General features: G+C 44.2%; 1 protein-coding gene across 6 annotated transcripts in view; it reads left to right on the top strand.

Moving 5' to 3' along the window:
• The window catches only part of LOC115162000 (nesprin-1), a 163,333-nt gene that overhangs the window by 76,242 nt on the left and 68,630 nt on the right, over positions 1-18,461 (top strand). For all 6 annotated transcript variants that reach the window (XM_029712888.1, XM_029712889.1, XM_029712891.1 and 3 more), the window contains 25 exons: positions 645-832; positions 1,054-1,177; positions 1,352-1,518; positions 2,711-2,864; positions 3,018-3,221; positions 3,768-3,939; positions 4,064-4,322; positions 4,443-4,622; positions 5,540-5,690; positions 5,896-6,054; positions 6,549-6,731; positions 6,964-7,065; positions 7,320-7,523; positions 7,761-7,968; positions 8,416-8,528; positions 8,739-8,944; positions 9,223-9,664; positions 10,033-10,205; positions 10,572-10,659; positions 10,866-11,087; positions 11,334-11,498; positions 11,879-12,235; positions 16,393-16,529; positions 17,801-17,978; positions 18,209-18,391. In XM_029712888.1, the coding sequence (XP_029568748.1) occupies positions 645-832; positions 1,054-1,177; positions 1,352-1,518; positions 2,711-2,864; positions 3,018-3,221; positions 3,768-3,939; positions 4,064-4,322; positions 4,443-4,622; positions 5,540-5,690; positions 5,896-6,054; positions 6,549-6,731; positions 6,964-7,065; positions 7,320-7,523; positions 7,761-7,968; positions 8,416-8,528; positions 8,739-8,944; positions 9,223-9,664; positions 10,033-10,205; positions 10,572-10,659; positions 10,866-11,087; positions 11,334-11,498; positions 11,879-12,235; positions 16,393-16,529; positions 17,801-17,978; positions 18,209-18,391 (4,719 nt within the window). The remainder of the gene's footprint in view (positions 1-644; positions 833-1,053; positions 1,178-1,351; positions 1,519-2,710; positions 2,865-3,017; positions 3,222-3,767; positions 3,940-4,063; positions 4,323-4,442; positions 4,623-5,539; positions 5,691-5,895; positions 6,055-6,548; positions 6,732-6,963; positions 7,066-7,319; positions 7,524-7,760; positions 7,969-8,415; positions 8,529-8,738; positions 8,945-9,222; positions 9,665-10,032; positions 10,206-10,571; positions 10,660-10,865; positions 11,088-11,333; positions 11,499-11,878; positions 12,236-16,392; positions 16,530-17,800; positions 17,979-18,208; positions 18,392-18,461) is intronic.

Genomic DNA, 18,461 nt, shown 5'->3' with positions numbered 1-18,461 from the left:
ACTGCCACGAATTAGGTTCTGCCATTTTATTGACGATATTGTCTTGCTGTTTGTTCAATAGTGTTGTCTTTATAGAGCTATATAGTACATCATAAATAGTCAGGGTTGGGGAGTTACTGGTTACATGTTATTGGTTAAATGTAATCTGATTACAAAAAACCCTGTAATTGTAATCAGTTACGTTATCAGCAAAAATATTGTAATCAGATTACATATAACTTAGAAAAACGAGGTTGATTGCTTCTTGGATTGCTTTTAAATTCAGCAAAGATGTTTGTGAAAAATACAATATGACACCATTCTGTTTTCTCAATGACATTCCATTTATAATTGAAAAAGGTGCAAGTTTAAGTTTGTTCCACCTGAGCAAGTCTGACCACAAGTCCAAGACAACTATGATGACATCAAATGTGTTCATGGATCCTTGTAGTCTTCTTCTAATGCCTCTTAAAGGGAAAGTAATCCAAAAGTAATCGGATTCCATTACTGAGTTTGGGTAATCCAAAAGTTTCGTCACTGATTACAATTTTGGACAGGTAACTAGTAACTGTAACGGATAACATTTAGAAAGAAACAAACCCAACCTTGTATATAGTGTTGTATTAGTCAAATGTTGTATTTAATTCTGTGGTTTATCCCCCTAGGATGTATCCCAGAGCTTGGAGAGCCTGAAGGCAGCCTTGTTGCCTCTGTCTGCTGGGGCACGTAGACTCAGTAACAGGGAGCAGGCTGAGAGGGCAGTGGCCGCTCTACAGACCAGCTATGACCAGAGTCTAGGGCAGGCCAAAGAAAAACAGAACACACTGGAGAAAGTGCTATCTCTATGGCAAAAGTAGGAAGGCTAGGCTGGAGGGAGACATTTTGGTCTGGTTTCCCGGGCACACATTATGCCTAAAGCATCTAAAAAACCTTGATCTAAAGTTCTTTTTAGTCAAGGCTTAATGTGGATCCGGGAAACCGGCCCTTCAGCTGTGAAATATTGATGTAAAACATTTGTTTTTGTACATTTTTGAAGTGCCCGTCTTGTTCTTAAACTTGGATACTTTGTTTCAGGTATGAGAAGGATCGTTCTAGCTTTGTATCCTGCTTGGAGAGATGTGAGTCTACATCCAAACCTGAGAGTCATTGCCTGCCTGCAGATAAAACCAAGCTGGAGAGTGAGCTGCAGGACCTGCAGGTACTGTAAATTCATCAATTTTCAATCCATGTTCCTGGACTGATCCTGCAGAGCTTCCATGTGCATTTAGGGCCAGTTTCCGAGATACAGATTAAGCCTGAAGATTCTCCATTGAAAGTGTTTTTGTAAAAGGCTTGCTGGCATAGATGCTCAACAAAAGCGTATCTTCTGTAGGACTTGCAGTCTGAGGTGGTGTCGCTGGAGCCCCTCCATGATGGCCTTGTGGCCTCAGGGACATCCCTGTACCCCACCGTCCCAGAGGAGAAGGCAAGGCAGCTCAGTGATGACCTGGAGCAGCTGAAGAAGAGATGGAACTCCCAGAATGAACTCATCCCTCACAGGTCAGTCAGAAGATGGTGTGCGTGTCACTCGGTTCAGCAGTAACACATTGATTCAGTCAGGCTGCTTCCAACATTACTATACTATGTAGTGCACTGCTGTTGACCAGAGCTCACATACCTCATTCCAGTCTGACCCTCATTGTTGGCAAATGGATCCTGTACATCTTCCAAATCAAGTTGGTTTGGTCACATCACATTTCCAACTTGAGTACATCTTACTGGTACTGACAGCACACAGCATTGTAGAGGTACAGTGGTGTGAAAAAGTATTTGACCACTTTCAGATTTTGTATATTGTTGCATATTTTCGATACTGAATGTTATCAGATCTTCAAACAAAACCTAGTATTAGATAAAGGGAACCTGAGTTTACAAAAAATAAAATAATAGTTACTTATTTTATTTATTTAATTAACAAAGTTATGCAACACCCAATGCCCCTGTGTGAAAAAGCATTTGCCCCATTACACTCAATAACTGGTTGTGCCATCTTTAGCTGCAATGATTGCAACCAACTGCTTCCTGTAGTTGTTGATCAGTCTCTCACATCTCTGTGGAGGAATTTTGGCCCACTCTTGCATGCAGAACTGCTTTAACTCAGCGGGATTTGTGAGTTTTCAAGCATTAACTGCTCATTTCAAATCCTGCCACAACATCTCAATTGGGATTAGGTCTGGACTTTGACTAGGCCATTGCAAAACTTCAAATTTGTTGCTTTTTAGCGATTTTCATGTAGACTCGATTGTGTGTTTTGGATCATTGTCTTGCTACATGACCCAGATGCGCTTCAGCTTCAGCTCACAGATGGATGGCCTGACATTCTCCTGTAGAATTCTCTGATACAGAGCAGAATTCATGGTTCCTTCTATTAAGGCAAGTCGTCCAAGTCCTGAGGCAGCAAAACATCCCCAAACCATCACACTACCACCACCATGCTTGACCGTTGGTATACGGTTCTTACTGTTGAATGCAGTGTTTGGTTTTCACCAGGCATAATGGGACCCATCTCATCCAAAAATGTGACTCAAGTTTGCCAAAAAGCACCTGGAAGCACCTGGATGATCATCAAGATTCTTGGAAGGATGTTTATGGACAGATGATTTAAAAGTATAACTTTTTTGGAAAGGGGAAAATACTTTTTCATGGCACTGTATGTTTTGATTGATTTTCCTGGTATTTGTATACTGTACAGAATCAAGGAGCTCCAGAGCCAGCTGTCCCAGGTGGAGCAGTTTGACCTGGCCTTGTTGAAGTTCTCTCAGTGGTCTGAGACCCTCCTCTCCACCCTCCACTCAACCTCCCTGGTCAACATCACTGACCTGCAGCCTGCTGTGGCCCAAGTCAAGGTATGAACCATGGTCAACTGGTCAATCATGTTTTTTTTGTCTGACTGTTCTACTACAAGAAATTCATTTTTATTTTTATTCCTCTTCATCCCCCTCCTCTTCGTCCTCTTGCTCCTGCTCATCATCCTCTGTATCCTGTATGGTCTGCTGTAGGAAACACTAGCGGCTCTTCAGAAGCAGAGTGGTGTGAGGGAGAGCTTGGAGCTCCAGACAGAGGGGCTGTGTGCCTTGTGTGAACCCCAGGATGCTCAGCTCCTCCAGGGGAGACAGGTCAGCTGCCTACAGCCCTACCTGGAGGTCCAGCAGCTGGCTGAGCTCCGGCTGGACTGCCTGGGGAAGCTGGAGGCCTTCTTGGAGGTAAGAAAAAGGTCCTACAACAGGGGTATCAAACTCATTCCATGACGGGTTTTTTTTTAAGACCTAGAGAACCAGCTGAGGGAGTTCTTTACTGATTAGTGATCTTAATTCATCAATCAAGTACAAGTAATGAGTGAAAACCTGCAGACACTTGGCCCTCCGTGGTATGAGTTTGACATATGTGGCACCTACAACATACCCGCACCATTATCCTAACCATTTTCATAACCATTATCCTAACCATTTTCATAACCATTATCCTAACCATTATCCTAACCATTATCCTAACCATTTTCATAACCATTTTCATAACCATTATCCTAACCATTATCCTCACCATTTTCATAACCATTTTCATATCCATTTTCAAAACCATTATCCTAACCATTTTCATAACCATTTTCATATCCATTTTCAAAACCTGGGTTAAGTTAAGGGTTAAAGATTAGGGTTAAAGGTTTGGCAAAGTCATTAAAAAGTGGTTAAATCGCTTAACATGTCAGAGCCCAAAATAAAAACGTCTGTGTTATGCCTCCTCCCTTACAGACCCACGGTGCGGCTGTGGGGGTGCTACGAGGCTTGAGGCAGACGGTGGAGAGTTCAGGGAGCTGGGACCATGGTCGGGTGGAGGAACTACAGAGAGAACTGGAGGCCATCGTCCCAGACATCAGCAGTCTGGAGACCCTGGCAGCCGGCCTGGACAGCAGCCTCTGTAAAGGTATTTATATTGTTTATTTCATATCTATTGTTTATTATATTTATGTTTTCCTCTGAAGCACATTGTGTTACTACCGTGCTACGAAATGCGCTTTACAAATACAATTGATTTGATTTGATTGAAGGCCACCTCCACATGGTGAGCGGTGTGGAGGGGTCTGGGTCCCGGACGTCGTGCCGGGTGCTCGCTGATGGTCTCAGCGGGGAGCTGGACACAGTGAGGAATCTGCTTGGGACCAAGCAGAGCGAGGCAGAGGCCCTGGGAGCGCTATGGAGCTCCTTCAGACAGAGGAAGGAACAGCTGTTGAAAAGCGTGGAGGACATCAAGGAGAAGGCAGACCACCAGAGCCTGCGAGATCCCAGCCCACTCGCCCTGCAGCAGAGGTAGCTAGGATTCTGGCCAGTGTGCTTGGTGTTTTCAACCATGAGTTTCATTTTCACATTATCTCTGGAAGAATTGTGAATAGCTGGCTGTAACACAGTCTTTTCTTCTTTGGTGTCCAGGCTGCGGTTCTATAACCAGCTGGAGGATGAGCTCCAGTCTCAACAACACGAGGAGCAGTGGCTCAGGGACAAGGGTCAGCAACTAGCCCAGAGAGATGCAGAGCTGGCTGGGGAAGTTCTCAGGGAGATCAGCCTCTTGGTAACCACCTGGGAGGATACCAAGAGACTCATAACTGACAGGTAGGGCTCTGTCTTCAGCATCAAATGTTGGAGACCAAATTATTATTAAAACATTTTTTACCATTATTTAACCAGGTAAGTTGACTGCGGACACATTCTCATTTACAACAACAACCTGGGGAATAGTTACAGGGGAGAGGAGGGGGATGAATGAGCCAGTTGTATGCTGGGGATGATTAGGTGACCATGATGGTTTGAAGGCCAGATTGGGAATTTAGCCAGGACACCGGTTTAACGTCCCATCCAAAAGACATCACCCTGCACAGGGCAGCATCCCAAGTCACTGCCCTGGGATATTTTCTTAGACCTGAGGAAAGAGTGCCTCCTACTGGCCCTCCAACACCATCTGGTCTCCCATCCAGGGACTGACCAGGACCAACCCTACTTAGCTTCAGAAACAAGCCAGCAGTGGGATGCAGGGTGGTATGCTGCTGGCAAATGATCTTGTATAGTTGCTTATATCACAATCTAAACTCATCACACACATGTAAATAGCAGCAAACTTATGTAGATATTTATTTATATACTGGATTCTTGACATAGCTTACTGTGCTATATCTACTGCTGTACACATCATCCTTAGTATTTCTTGTGTACATATGTATAGATTGCATTTTGATACTGCTACAGTGCTATTTGGGTTGTTAATTGGATTCATCCTGCCGTTCTTGAATTTATTTGTTCATTTTTTACATTTGAATTGTTTGACATTTGACAGCATTGTTAGCAGCTAGTAACACAAGCATTTTGCTGCACCGCTATAACACCTGCTAAACTGTGTACACGACCAATACCATTTTATTTTATCTAACGTACTGTAGCTCATCCAAGAGAGTATATGAACACTTCAACAATTCAAATCCAGAAGCACAATTTCACCCCACAATTTAGTCATTTGAAGAGATGTGTGTTGTCAGGCAGGAGCAGTGCAGTGTGCTGGTGGAGCTGATGAGAGAATACCATAACCTAAGGACATCCATAGCCGCCACCTTGGAGAACACTGAGGCTGTGGCTGACATCGGCTCGGCTCTGAAAGACCACGAGGAGACCAAAAAATCGCTGGCAAAGGTTAGGATAATGACGTTCATCTCAGTTCTCGTATAAACCTGTGTACAACTTTGATGCAAAAGGTTTACATTAGTACACAGTTAATAGCTATTATCTTATTATTGCTACTATGATTATACATTGAACTTTAAAATAAAAGTAATCACTTCAAAATAAAAGTTTTTTGCTCTTCTTTCTCACTTTTTTCTCATCTGTGCTTATACAGCATGAAGCAGTGAAGGCAGAGATGTTGGCCAAGCAGAGTGACCTGGACCAGTTCTCCAGTAAAGGAAAACTTCTGCTGTGTGATCTGAAGAAGATCCCAGACTGTGAGGCTCAGCTGATGACGACAGACATGCAGACTCTAGTAGACCAGTGGCTCGAGGTAAGTCTACATGGACAATAGGGACACACACAATTTAATAAGAAACAAGAGGTACAACAGTGATAGTGCCATTGGAGTCCAAAAGACCAGACTTGACTTGACCCTTTTACTCTGACTGTAAGGACCATCAGGAAGAATGGACCCCAGAAAGAGTAGCTGCTGCAGGAGCAACAGCTTATAGGGATCCTTGACTTGACTTAAACCCTTTGAGACAGTTTCCCAGAAGCCTAGTACTCGACTAAAAAGCACTTTCCCTTAAGCATGCTTTTTTGTCCAGGAGAAGGCCTAATCTGGGCCTGGGAAACCAGCCCTTTTACTATGTGAGGAGCATAGGTCATCCACTGCTCTCTGTTTTGGGACAGTTTCTTAAGTTCCATCTATGAGTATTTTAGTTTGTCCATCTCTGTTATTACCAATCTTGTTCTCCCGTGATTTATTTTGCCAGCACAGTTTTGTGAATTTACAGAGGTTGATTTAGTCCCTTTACATTCCAGGTGTCCGAGAGGATTGAAGACAACATTGAGCATCTGAGCCAGAGCCTGGCGTTGTCGGATGATGTGCAGCAGATCAGTGAGGAGATCGAGGGCTGGACCAACAGCTCAATGATGGAACTCAGTGAAAGCCTGAATAACCTCATTGGCAGCCAGAGAATGGAGGCCAGACTCTCTGCGTTACAGGTAGGATATATGGATGGAGTCACACATTCACAGAAATAAGATATTCCTTACTACTGTCATTTAAGGGAAACAGGAGAGGAACTTAAACGGGCTCTGTTACCTGCTGAGTTCAATTAGTTCGACTGAATTTCAGACATTCCAGTCCTGCAGCTGCCAAATCCCAGTGCTCAATCTCTATATTAAACTAGAAAATGTAGTTGTCTCTCTTTGCCTTCCCTCTCTCTCTATCCAGTTGGAGATGGGGAAGAAAGAGCACCAGCTTGTGACCCTGCAAGGGAAAGTGTCAGAACTGAAGCAACTCAACTGTAGCCAGGACACTCCCGCCAAACTACAGGTACCGCATACAATTGGTTTGAAGCCCAAACTTCAGACATCTATAGTTTTGGAAATTCTTCTTTGAAGTTCTATATGTTCAGGGCCACCTTTTAACTAACTGACACAATGTGAGGTTCCCTAGTATCATTTTAAATCCATTGGTAGGCAATGGATGAACAACAGTGCTAAAACATTTAGGTAAACTCATCCTCCGTTGGCTTGCCCCATACAACTTCAGCAGGAGCTAATCAATATTCTGTGTGTTTATTTCAGGTGCTGGAGGCGGACCTGAGGAAAAAGCTGAGCCAGGTGCAGAAGCTATGTGAGCAGGCCAGGGGAAACCTCAGGGACTTCAGCTCCCAGAGGAAGCAGTTAGAGGACTACATTACCCAGATGTCTGATTGGCTGAAGACCATAGAGCAGTCCCTGACGAGCTCACCGATTGGCTCTGACCTAGAGGACATCTGCAGAGTCAAGGTAGGTAGACATTGAATTGAAACAGGTTTTACCTGAGATTTTACTTGACTTAGTCCTCTTGGCCCCCTTGGGAGCATAGGGCATCCACCATCGCTTTCCACCTCACTCTTTCCTGAACAAGGCCTTTTCCCTCTTCCCGACTATACTAAGTTCTTGTTCTGAGAGCTCACACTTGTTATTCTTTATATTATTATTGCTGTATGTGTTGAATTCGTATGTATGTAAATTGCATAACAGGACATCCAGAAGGACCTTCAGAACCAGCAAGGCAGCATAGATTCCACCAGGGAGAGCCTGAACACTCTGTGTCGGAAGTACCCTTCTGAGGAGCTGGCTGGGCTGGGTAGTGCACTCACTGACCTTATCAAGGGCTATGAGTCTGTCAACCAGCTTTCCTCCAGGACCCTGGCCTCCCTGCAACACGGCCTGCAAAAACACTTCAACGGTGAGGATGGCTGGTTCCTAAGAGGGGTTATAATTAAGAGGTGTGGTATATGGCCAATATACCACAGCTAAGGGCTGTTCTTACACACGACACAACGCAGAGTGCCTGGTCACAGCCCTTAGCCGTGGTATATTGGCCATATATCACAAAACCCACAGATGCCTTATTGCTATTATAAACTGGTTAAGTATTTAGAGCAGTAAAAATAAATGTTTTGTCATACCCGTGGTATACGGTCTGATATACCACGGCTGTCAGCCAATCAGTACACTATTCTGTTCTCTTTTATTCTGTTCTGTTCTATTATTTATTTGTTCTATTGTAGTCTAACTAGACTACTCCGGGAGTAGTCTAGTCTATTCTAAACTACTCCGGGACCATGACAATGACAATATAATGAATAAGATGATGATGGTGATGGTGATATCTGTCTCTCTTGTTCTGTAGACCTGGTTCGGGAGTTCCACAGCTGGCTGTCTGGGCAGAGGGAGGTAGTGAAGGAGTGCTCTGACCGATCAGGAGACACTAGCATCGTGGAGCGTAAACTCCAGAAGCTAAAGGTACAGTCCAAACATAGCATAGAAACCATAACCCTCAAATATACTATTAATCCTCAATCGCTTAGGGTCGGTTTCTTCGACGCAGATTAAGTCTAGGCCTTGACTAAAAACTATTTAAATTACATTTTCCCTTGAGTCTGCTTTTTTGTCCAGGATTAGATTTAATCTTGTTCAAGTGTTTCCCTTGACATGTGACCTCCTATCCTTTAGGGGGCGCTGGAGCGTGTGGAGGATGGGGAGCTACGTCTGACTCAGGTGTGTGAGGAAGGGGAGAAGCTCCTGCTCCACCTCCCTAAGGCCAGCGCTGGCCAGGTGCAGCAGCACCTCTCCTCCATCCAGCAGGACTGGGACCGCTATGTTGAGCAGTGTAGACTCAACCAGCAGGCCCTGGAGGACAGCACTGCACAACTCAATGGGTAAAATATACTTGGGATGGATCTCAATAATATAAAGAGACTTCCTCTCCTCCTCTCCGTTCTTTCATCTTAACTTATCCCGGCCTATCCAGGTGTTGCTCTATCCAGATCTTTCACATCAGTACAGATGGGGGGGGGAGACTAAGATAATTTTGAATTTTGAGCTTTATAATATTGAGATACACCCTTGAAGCCCAGGAGTGGGCCTCAGGAATACAGTCATAGATGTGTATGAGTCCCTGACTGTGACATGGTGATATAATATCTTTGTCTGTCAGGTTTGAGGGGCGTCTGAAGAGGCTGAGGCAGTGGCTGGAACACATGGAGCAGAGGGTGACCTCAGAGCTGCCTGAGGAGAAACACAGGGGTCTTGAGAAGGCAACACTGGAGGGGGTGGAGGAATACCACCAGGAACTGCTCAAAGAGAGGGACTCTTTCGAGCGACTGTGTCAGGAGTCACAGGTTTTGAATGAAGGTGGACGGGGCGACGGTGGTGAGACACGGGCGGCTGCGGGGCTGCAGTCTCAGCACCAGGCTCTGCTGCGGAGGGTGAGGGAGAGGCTGAGGTGCTGCCAGGTGAACCTACAGGAACAGGAGGCATTTAAGGAGACCCTGCAGAGCACCTGGTCCTGGCTAAACGGAATGAAGGAACGACTGGGGACCCTCAACAGTACCCTGGGTAATAAGGTGACACTGGAGAAGCGACTGGGACTTGTACAGGTTAGTAGAATCAAGAATTGGCGTGCTCAACTCAATAGTCCTTGAATACAAGTATTTGGGTACAGGGTTGGAAAGGCATATCAACTGGAAAATAACATTCCTGGTACAGGTCAGACAAAATGACCCTAATTGACTCTGGAAAAAAGTAATGCCCTATATAGGGAATAGGGTGCCAATTCAGATGAACATTTCTGAATGTTAACATTTCTGAATGACACCTTACTTTGGTCTTTTGCAATATGATAGCTTGAGGCATTGAAGGTCAATATTTCAATGAGCAATGTTGTCCATGGTTGATGAACAAGTCTTCAACTAAACTAAAATAAAGTTGGATTTGATTTGTTTTGATCTTCCTTCGTGTGTTCCAGGACATCCTGCTGATGAAGGGCGAGGGTGAGGTGAAGCTGAACATGGCGGTAGGGAAGGGCGAGCAGGTTCTGAAGCACAACAGTGTGGAGGGACAGGAGGTCATCTGCTCCCAGTTACAGAACCTGAAGGACGCCTGGGCCAGCATGCTCATGACCTCCATGAGTTGTCACAGGTACTGTATACTGTTGTATTTCCTATCTATCTATCTATCTATCTATCTATCTATCTATCTATCTATCTATCTATCTATCTATCTGTCTGTCTGTCTGTCTGTCTGTCTGTCTGTCTGTCTGTCTGTCTGTCTGTCTGTCTGTCTGTCTGTCTGTCTGTCTGTCTGTCTGTCTGTCTGTCTGTCTGTCTGTCTGTCTGTCTGTCTGTCTGTCTGTCTGTCTGTCTGTCTGTCTGTCTGTCTGTCTGTCTGTCTGTCTGTCTGTCTGTCTGTCTGTCTGTCTGTCTGTCTGTCTGTCTGTCTGTCACCTCTGTCACCTCTGTCACCTCTGTTTATGTTAAATCTCTACATGTGTGTATCCTCCCTCAGTCGTCTGGAATGGACGGTAGCCCAGTGGAGTAACTACCAGGATAGTAAGGGGCAGCTGCAGCAGTGGATGGAGTCTGTAGAGCAGGAGGTGAGATTCAGCTGAACGCACTAGTCTTTTCTTATTATCACTGATTTAGCATGTATGGGCTATTTTGAAGGTTTCACTTGATTGATTGTCATATATGGTGGTTTTACCTTCCTTATTTGAATGCACTGATTGTAAGTTATTCTGGATAAGAACATTCGCTAGATTACTAAAATGTATTAGTAATCTAACGATATATGTAAATGTAGGTGGGTCTGGCCCTGGACCAGCAGCCAGGCCTGAAGGAGAAGGCCTATCTCCTGGAGCGTCTCAGAGCCCTCCAGGCTGACGTGGAGGCCCACGCAGCACCACTGGCCAGGCTGACAGAGACGGCTGCAGAGCTGCATGAGAAGACAGGTGACCAGGCTTTTGGACCAGAGCAGAGAATGGAACTCAATGCACACTTCGCTGACATTACCGCTGTCGTCAAGGTAATCAAGCCCTGCTCCTAGAGGATGGCAGTTAAATACATACGTCTCTCTTTTTATAAGAACATTAAGTCTGACGATAATGGTAGAAACCATTTCCTGTTTGTGTTATTAGCTGTAATCCATCTAGTTTGGTTCTTGAAACGGACTTTGTTAATGCATCTAGAAAATATCCTAACAGTCCTGGTTCACAGTGTACTCTATGGGCTAACAGCCTAACCCAGTCTCTGTATGTTGTCCATCCCCCAGGGTAAGGTTCAGGCCATGGAGAACAGAGTGACAGAGCATGAGCACTACCTGGAAGCTGTGAGGGACTTCAATGATTGGCTGGCCTCTGCCAAGGAGGAGCTCCAGCACTGGTCTGACCTGTCAGGAGACTCCACCTCTGTAAACAGGAAACTTGCCAAAGTCCAGGTGAGGATGTTCAAGCATCACTTACAGTATCTCAATGTCCATCACCCCCTTGTTGACACATCATAGGGAAGCTTATTATAGTTTAGTCCAATGCTACATTTTAAAAGTAATCATTATAAATGAGAAAATAAGATAACTCACAATATTTGAGGCACACACAGGATCGTAAATACATTTTACCCTCACATAAAGAAATGTGCGTCTCTCTTAGTCTGCGTTTAGCCTCTATAGGACATCAGAGTGACAAATGGAGAATAGTCAGTTAGCTAATAACAGTCGTAGTCAGTTACAGTAGCTAACAACAGTTGACGTAGTCAGCAGTAACAGTAACAGTTGAATGCTTCCTGTTTCATTGTTCCATGTTCCATGTTCAACTTCAGGAGCTGATAGACTCCAGGCAGCGTGGCCGAGAGCGTCTGAGCCGGGTGCAGCGTTGTGGGGCTGCAACGAGGGACCACACTGGCTCCGCGGGCTTCGAAGCAGTGGAGAGGGAGGAGGCAGCCCTGCTGTCTGCCTGGGAGCAGTGGGAGCGCGGGGCACTGCAGAACAGGGCAGGCCTGGAGACTGCTCTCTCCCAACTCGCCAGCTCCGAACAGGAGTTTAACTGCTTGGCTGCTCAGCTGGAGATGGACCTGCAGGAGTTTAGCAGTCAGCTACAGGAGTGGAGACACAGGCTCTCTCAGGCAGAGGGGAAAAACAGTAGGGAGGAGGCTGTGCAGGGCTGGCAGATCGCAAAGGTAAGGCTCATTTGTAGGTGTTCTTATATATACTGTTTAAAGGCTCAATGCAGCCTTTTTATCTCAGTATGAAATCATATGGCTCCATCCGGCGAGGGGGTCCAATCTGGGCAGTGGGTGAAGCTACAGTGCCTTAAGAAACTATTCATGCCCCTTGACTTATTCCACATTTTGTTGTGTCACAGCCTGAATTCAAAATGGATTAAATAGATTTTTCTCTCTCACACATCTACACACAATACCCCATAATGACAATGTGAAAACATGTTTTCAGAAATATTTGCAAATTTATTGAAAGTTAAATACAGAAATAGATAATTTACATAATTATTCACACCCCTGAATCAATACGTGTTAGAATCACCTTTAGCAGCGATTACAGCTGTGAGTATTTCTGGGTAAGTCTCTAAAACCCCATTTCCACTGGCACTTAAAATTAGGGCCAAATTCTATTTGGCTCGAATGGAATTCTCAAATTTGAGCTGGGTCGAGGGAGTTTCACAACTGGTGCCAGCTCTATTAGAATTCTGGATAGTGACGCTGTTAATATGCTACAACCAGTTGATCACTGCTGGATGCTGGGACAATGTTTAGCTAGCTGGTCTGGGCTTGTTGCTGTTAGCTAGCACATGGAGAAGCAACACTGCAGTAGTCAGACATGTCACAAGTTACCACCGGATCCTTCATTCATTTTTGCACAATAAACTTTTTTTGAGAACAGTCAGCCCATCATTTCTCATTTCTGGAGGAAGTGGAAACGCAATTCGAGCTAGCCAACCTAGGTTGACTTCTAAGTGCCAATGAAAACGGGGCTTATGAGCTTTGCACACGTGGATTGTACAATATATCCACATGATTTGCAAATTCTTCAAGCTCTCTCAAGTTGGTTGTTGATCATTGCTAGACAGCCATTTTCAAGTCTTGCCATAGATTTTCAAGCCGATTTAAGACAAAATTGTAACTTGGCCACTCAGGAGCATTCAATGTTGTATTGGTAAGCAACTCCATTGTATATTTGGCCTTGTGTTTTAGGTTATTGTCCTGCTGAAAGGTGAATTTGTCTACCAGTGTCTGTTGGAAAGCAGACTGAAACAGGTTTTCCTCTAGGATTTTGGTGTGCTTAGCTCTATTCCATTTTTTATCCTAAAAAAGTCCTGGCTGTTGACAAGCATACCCATAACATGATGTAGCCACCACCATGCTTGAAAATATGAAGAATGGTACTCAGTGATGTTTTGAGTTGGATTTGCCCCAAACGTAACACTTTGTATTCAGGACATAAAGTTAATTTCTTTGCCATATTTTTTGCTGTTCTACTTTAGTGCCTTGTTGCAAACAGGTTTCATTTTTGTTGAATATTTTTATTCTGTACATGCTTCCTTCTTGTCATTCTATCATTTAGGTTAATATTGTGGAGTAACTACAATGTTATTGATCCATTCTCAGTTTTCTCCTATCACAGCCACTAAACTGTAACTTTTTTTGAGTCACCATTGGCCTCGTGGTAAAATCCCTGAGTGGTTTTCTTCCTCTCCGGCAACTGAGTTAGGACACTTGTATCTTTATTGTGACTGCATGTATTGATACACTATCCAAAGTGGAATTCATAACTTCACCATGCTCAAAGGGATATTCAATGTCTGCTTTTTACATTTTTACCCGTCTACCAACAGGTGCCCTTCTTTGTGAGGCATTGGAAAACCTCCCTGGTCTTTGTGGTTGAATCTGTGTTTGAAATTCACTGCTTGACTGAAGGACCTTACAGATAATTGCATGTGTGGGGTACAAAGATGAGGTAGTCATAAAAAAATTATGTTAAACAGTGAGTCCATGCAACTTATTGTGACTCGTAAAGCACATTTTTACTCCTGAACTTATTTAGGCTGGCCATAAAAAACGGGTTGAATACTCAAGACATTTCAGCATTTAATTTTTTATTAATTTGTAACAAATTCTAAAAACATAATTCCACTTTGACATCATGGGATATTGTGTGTAGGCCAATGACACAGAATCTAAATTTAATGCATTTTAAATTCAGGCTGTAACACTACAAAATGTGGAAAAAAGTAAAAGGGCGTGAATACTTTCTGGAGGCACTGTACTCATACAGTTTCTTGACTGCTCAGCTCGCTAATAATCACTAAACAGCCAGGGAGAATAAAAAAATCCAAAAACGATAGAGGAATTTTTTGGCAAATACAGCATAACCAATTTTCAGTGTCGGCCCTCCAGACTTCGTTGAAGACCGAATGCGGCCCCCAGGGCAAAATTAATTAGACACCCCGGTTCAAAAAGAATTGCAGCCATTTGTTTCTCAATATCAAATCATTTATGGGTAACAATTAAGTACTGTGATTGTTTTCAATTAAAATAAAAAAATACATGTAAAAATGTTGATAGGACTGTCTGGGAGTGGTCTGAGTAGGGAGGGGAAAACTGAAAATGAACTGTTATTGGCAGAGAGGTTTGGAACTGTCTGTCACGTTGGTAACAATGATTTGGAAGACAGGAGCAGGAATGCGTAATAGTGTTTTTTATTCAGCCCAAATTACGGCGTGCTGTGTAAAGACACGGGGATGAAGACCAAACCAACACGTAACAAAACACAGGGTAGAAACCCAAAACAAAAGAGCGAGGAGTATCTTGAATAAATAACACACCCGCACAGTGATTATCACACGGGACGAGACCTATCTGCACAATCCACAAGGGCACGAAAGCCAAAACACACAGCACAGGTACTCACACGCACCAACGGACATTGTAACAATAATCGAGAGGACAATGGTAAACGAAGGGCACACTTATACAATTACTAATCATTGGGAATAGGGGCCAGGTGTGCATAATGAAAGTTCCGGAGGGATCCGTGACACTGTCTTTCTTATTGGTATATTAACTAAGTCGGAGGGCCAAAACTCCATCCCACCAAAACAGGCTTTTCAAACAGCTCTTACACTAAAAGGGCATTATCAGAATTTTCACAATTTTACAGTATACAAAAGTATACAAAACAGTAAGGACACCTTCCTAATATTCAGTTGCACCCACGTTTGCCCTCAGAAGAACTTCAATTTGTTGGGGCTTTGACTCTACAAGGTGTCGAAGGCATTCCACAGGGATGCTGGCTCATATTGACTCCAATGCTTTCCACAGTTGAGTCAAGTTTTCTGCATGTCCTTTGGGTGTTGGACCATTCTTGATGCATACAGGAAATTGTTGAACGTGAAAAACCCAGCAGTGTTGCAGTTCTTGACACAAACTGTTACCTACTACCATACCTGGTACCTACTACCATACCCCGTTCAAAGGCCCGTTGGGCAGCGTAGCCTAGTGGTTAGAGTGTTGGACTAGTAACCGAAAGGTTGCAAGATTGAATCCCCGAGCTGACAAGATACAAATCTGTTGTTCTGCCCCTGAACAAGGCAGTTAACCCACTGTTCCTAGGCCATCATTGAAAATAAGAATTTGTTCTTAACTTTTTTTTTTTTTTTTGGCATTTAGCAGACGCTCTTATCCAGAGCAACTTACAGTAGTGAATGCATACATTTCATACAAATTTTTTTTTTTCTTGTGCTGGCCCCCCGTGGGAATCGAACCCACAACCCTGGTGTTGCAAACACCATGCTCTACCAACTGAGCTCCAGGGAAGGCTAACTGACTTGCCTAGTTAAATAAAGTTAAAATAAAAAAAGGCACTTAGATCTTTTGTCTTGCCCATTCACCCTCTGAATGGCACACATACACAATCCATATCTCAAGGCTTAAAAATCCTTCTTTAACCTGTCTCCTCCCCTTCATATACTCTGACAAGTGGATTTAACAAGTGACATCAGTAAGGGATCATAGCTTTCACCTGGACTCACCTGGCCAGTCTTTGTCATGGAAGGAACAGATGTCCTTAATGTTTTGTACACTCAGTGTATATAAGACACTGGAAAATCACATCTTTGATTGCACTGGTCCTTTTAGTATTGCTGCAATGCCAAAACGAAATGTAACATTAAAGGAAGGCTTTGATCCGTAATACTTATGATGACTGTTGACTTGTGGAAGTTAGAAATTCCCAAAATCACCATATCCTCGGGGCTACATTCACAATCCTCCATTAACTCTCCTCTAAAGCATCTTCTCATTGTGTCTGTGCCACCCAGGACACTCTGGAGGGTCTAGTCAAAATGGAGCCCATGTCAGACAGTCTGAAGTACCAGCTCAACGGTCTGTGTCGGTTCTCCAAGGACCTGGGTACTCAGTCAGAGAGAGTATCCTCACTTATCAAGGAGTACAACAGGTAAGTCATTCAGCAGCATGATGGATGGGGTCTTACTATACCTGACATTCAAATAATCTGTTTAAATAGTTTTTGGAGTGTGTATAACATGCTGTTCTGTTGCAAAGCCATTACATACGCTATGGGCCCGATTCCAAGTTGAGATAATTCAATCATTTACTCGTTTACTGATGTCAATGAGAGCCAAAATGTAAGTTAAATACGCAGAATCAGATCTCAAGTCAGAATACCGCCCTGTAGGTGCTGTATACAAGTCAGAATACCACCCTGTAGGTGCTGTATACAAGTCAGAATACCACCCTGTAGGTGCTGTATACAAGTCAGAATACCGCCCTGTAGGTGCTGTATACAAGTCAGAATACCGCCCTGTAGGTGCTGTATACAAGTCAGAATACCGCCCTGTAGGTGCTGTATACAAGTCAGAATACCGCCCTGTAGGTGCTGTATACAAGTCAGAATACCGCCCTGTAGGTGCTGTATACAAGTCAGAATACCGCCCTGTAGGTGCTGTATACAAGTCAGAATACCGCCCTGTAGGTGCTGTATACAAGTCAGAATACCACCCTGTAGGTGCTGTATACAAGTCAGAATACCGCCCTGTAGGTGCTGTATACAAGTCAGAATACCACCCTGTAGTTGCTGTATACAAGTCAGAATACCACCCTGTAGGTGCTGTATACAAGTCAGAATACCACCCTGTAGTTGCTGTATACAAGTCAGAATACCGCCCTGTAGGTGCTGTATACAAGTCAGAATACCACCCTGTAGGTGCCGTATACAAGTCAGAATACCACCCTGTAGGTGCCGTATACAAGTCAGAATACCACCCTGTAGGTGCCGTATACAAGTCAGAATACCACCCTGTAGGTGCCGTATACAAGTCAGAATACCACCCTGTAGGTGCCGTATACAAGTCAGAATACCACCCTGTAGGTGCCGTATACAAGTCAGAATACCACCCTGTAGGTGCTGTATACAAGTCAGAATACCGCCCTGTAGGTGCTGAATACAAGTCAGAATACCACCCTGTAGGTGCTGTATACAAGTCAGAATACCGTCCTGTAGGTGCTGTATACAAGTCAGAATACCGCCCTGTAGGTGCCGTATACAAGTCAGAATACCGCCCTGTAGGTGCTGAATACAAGTCAGAATACCGTCCTGTAGGTGCTGTATACAAGTCAGAATACCGTCCTGTAGGTGCTGTATACAAGTCAGAATACCGCCCTGTAGGTGCCGTATACAATTATCTGTTCCTCTCTTCTCCCTCCTAGGCTGAGCCTGCAGGCCTCCAGAGAATCCCAAAACAAAGAGAAACTTCTGGAGCAACAGTTCCGTGCCGCTTTCCGAGAGTTCCAGCAGTGGCTGGTCAATGCTAAAATCAACACAGCCAAGTGCTTTGATGTGCCTCAGAACCTCAGTGAGGCCTCCTCCAGCCTGCAGAAGATGCAGGTATGCCAAGGCCCAGTTTCCCTGGACACAAATCAAGCCTAGTCCATCAGGTTCAATGGATGACCTCCATGAGTTCTTCAATGGAAATTCTCTAGTAAAGCACTTCTAATCTGTCCAGGAAACCTATTGTTCTTAAGTACATTTGGCCTTGCAAGTACATTTGATTGAATTGGATATTCTTTTTTAAAGAATGCATCTTATCGCTTGGCCATTCTGTCTCCAACCCCAAGGAGTTCCTGAGTGACAGGGAGCAGGGCCACTCCAAACTAAATGCTGTGGTGCTCAGTGGTGAGCTGGTGGTCAGTATCGCTGCCAAGGACAGAGTAGACGCTGTCCGGGCCAAAATGAGCAGTGCCAGAGAAGACTGGAAGACTCTGATGTCCAACGTGCACCAGAGGGAGACTGCCCTACAGGTAATCAATTGACGTACAGTACAGCATGTGAATCCTTTAAGGGGTGAGAATATGTCATCTATTCAGTTTG

The sequence above is a fragment of the Salmo trutta genome, chromosome 25 (genome assembly GCF_901001165.1).
Source record: "Salmo trutta chromosome 25, fSalTru1.1, whole genome shotgun sequence".
In the NCBI taxonomy this organism is placed as follows: domain Eukaryota; kingdom Metazoa; phylum Chordata; class Actinopteri; order Salmoniformes; family Salmonidae; genus Salmo; species Salmo trutta.
Note: the sequence above shows the minus strand (reverse complement) of the source record. Positions and strands in the feature narration are given on the sequence as shown.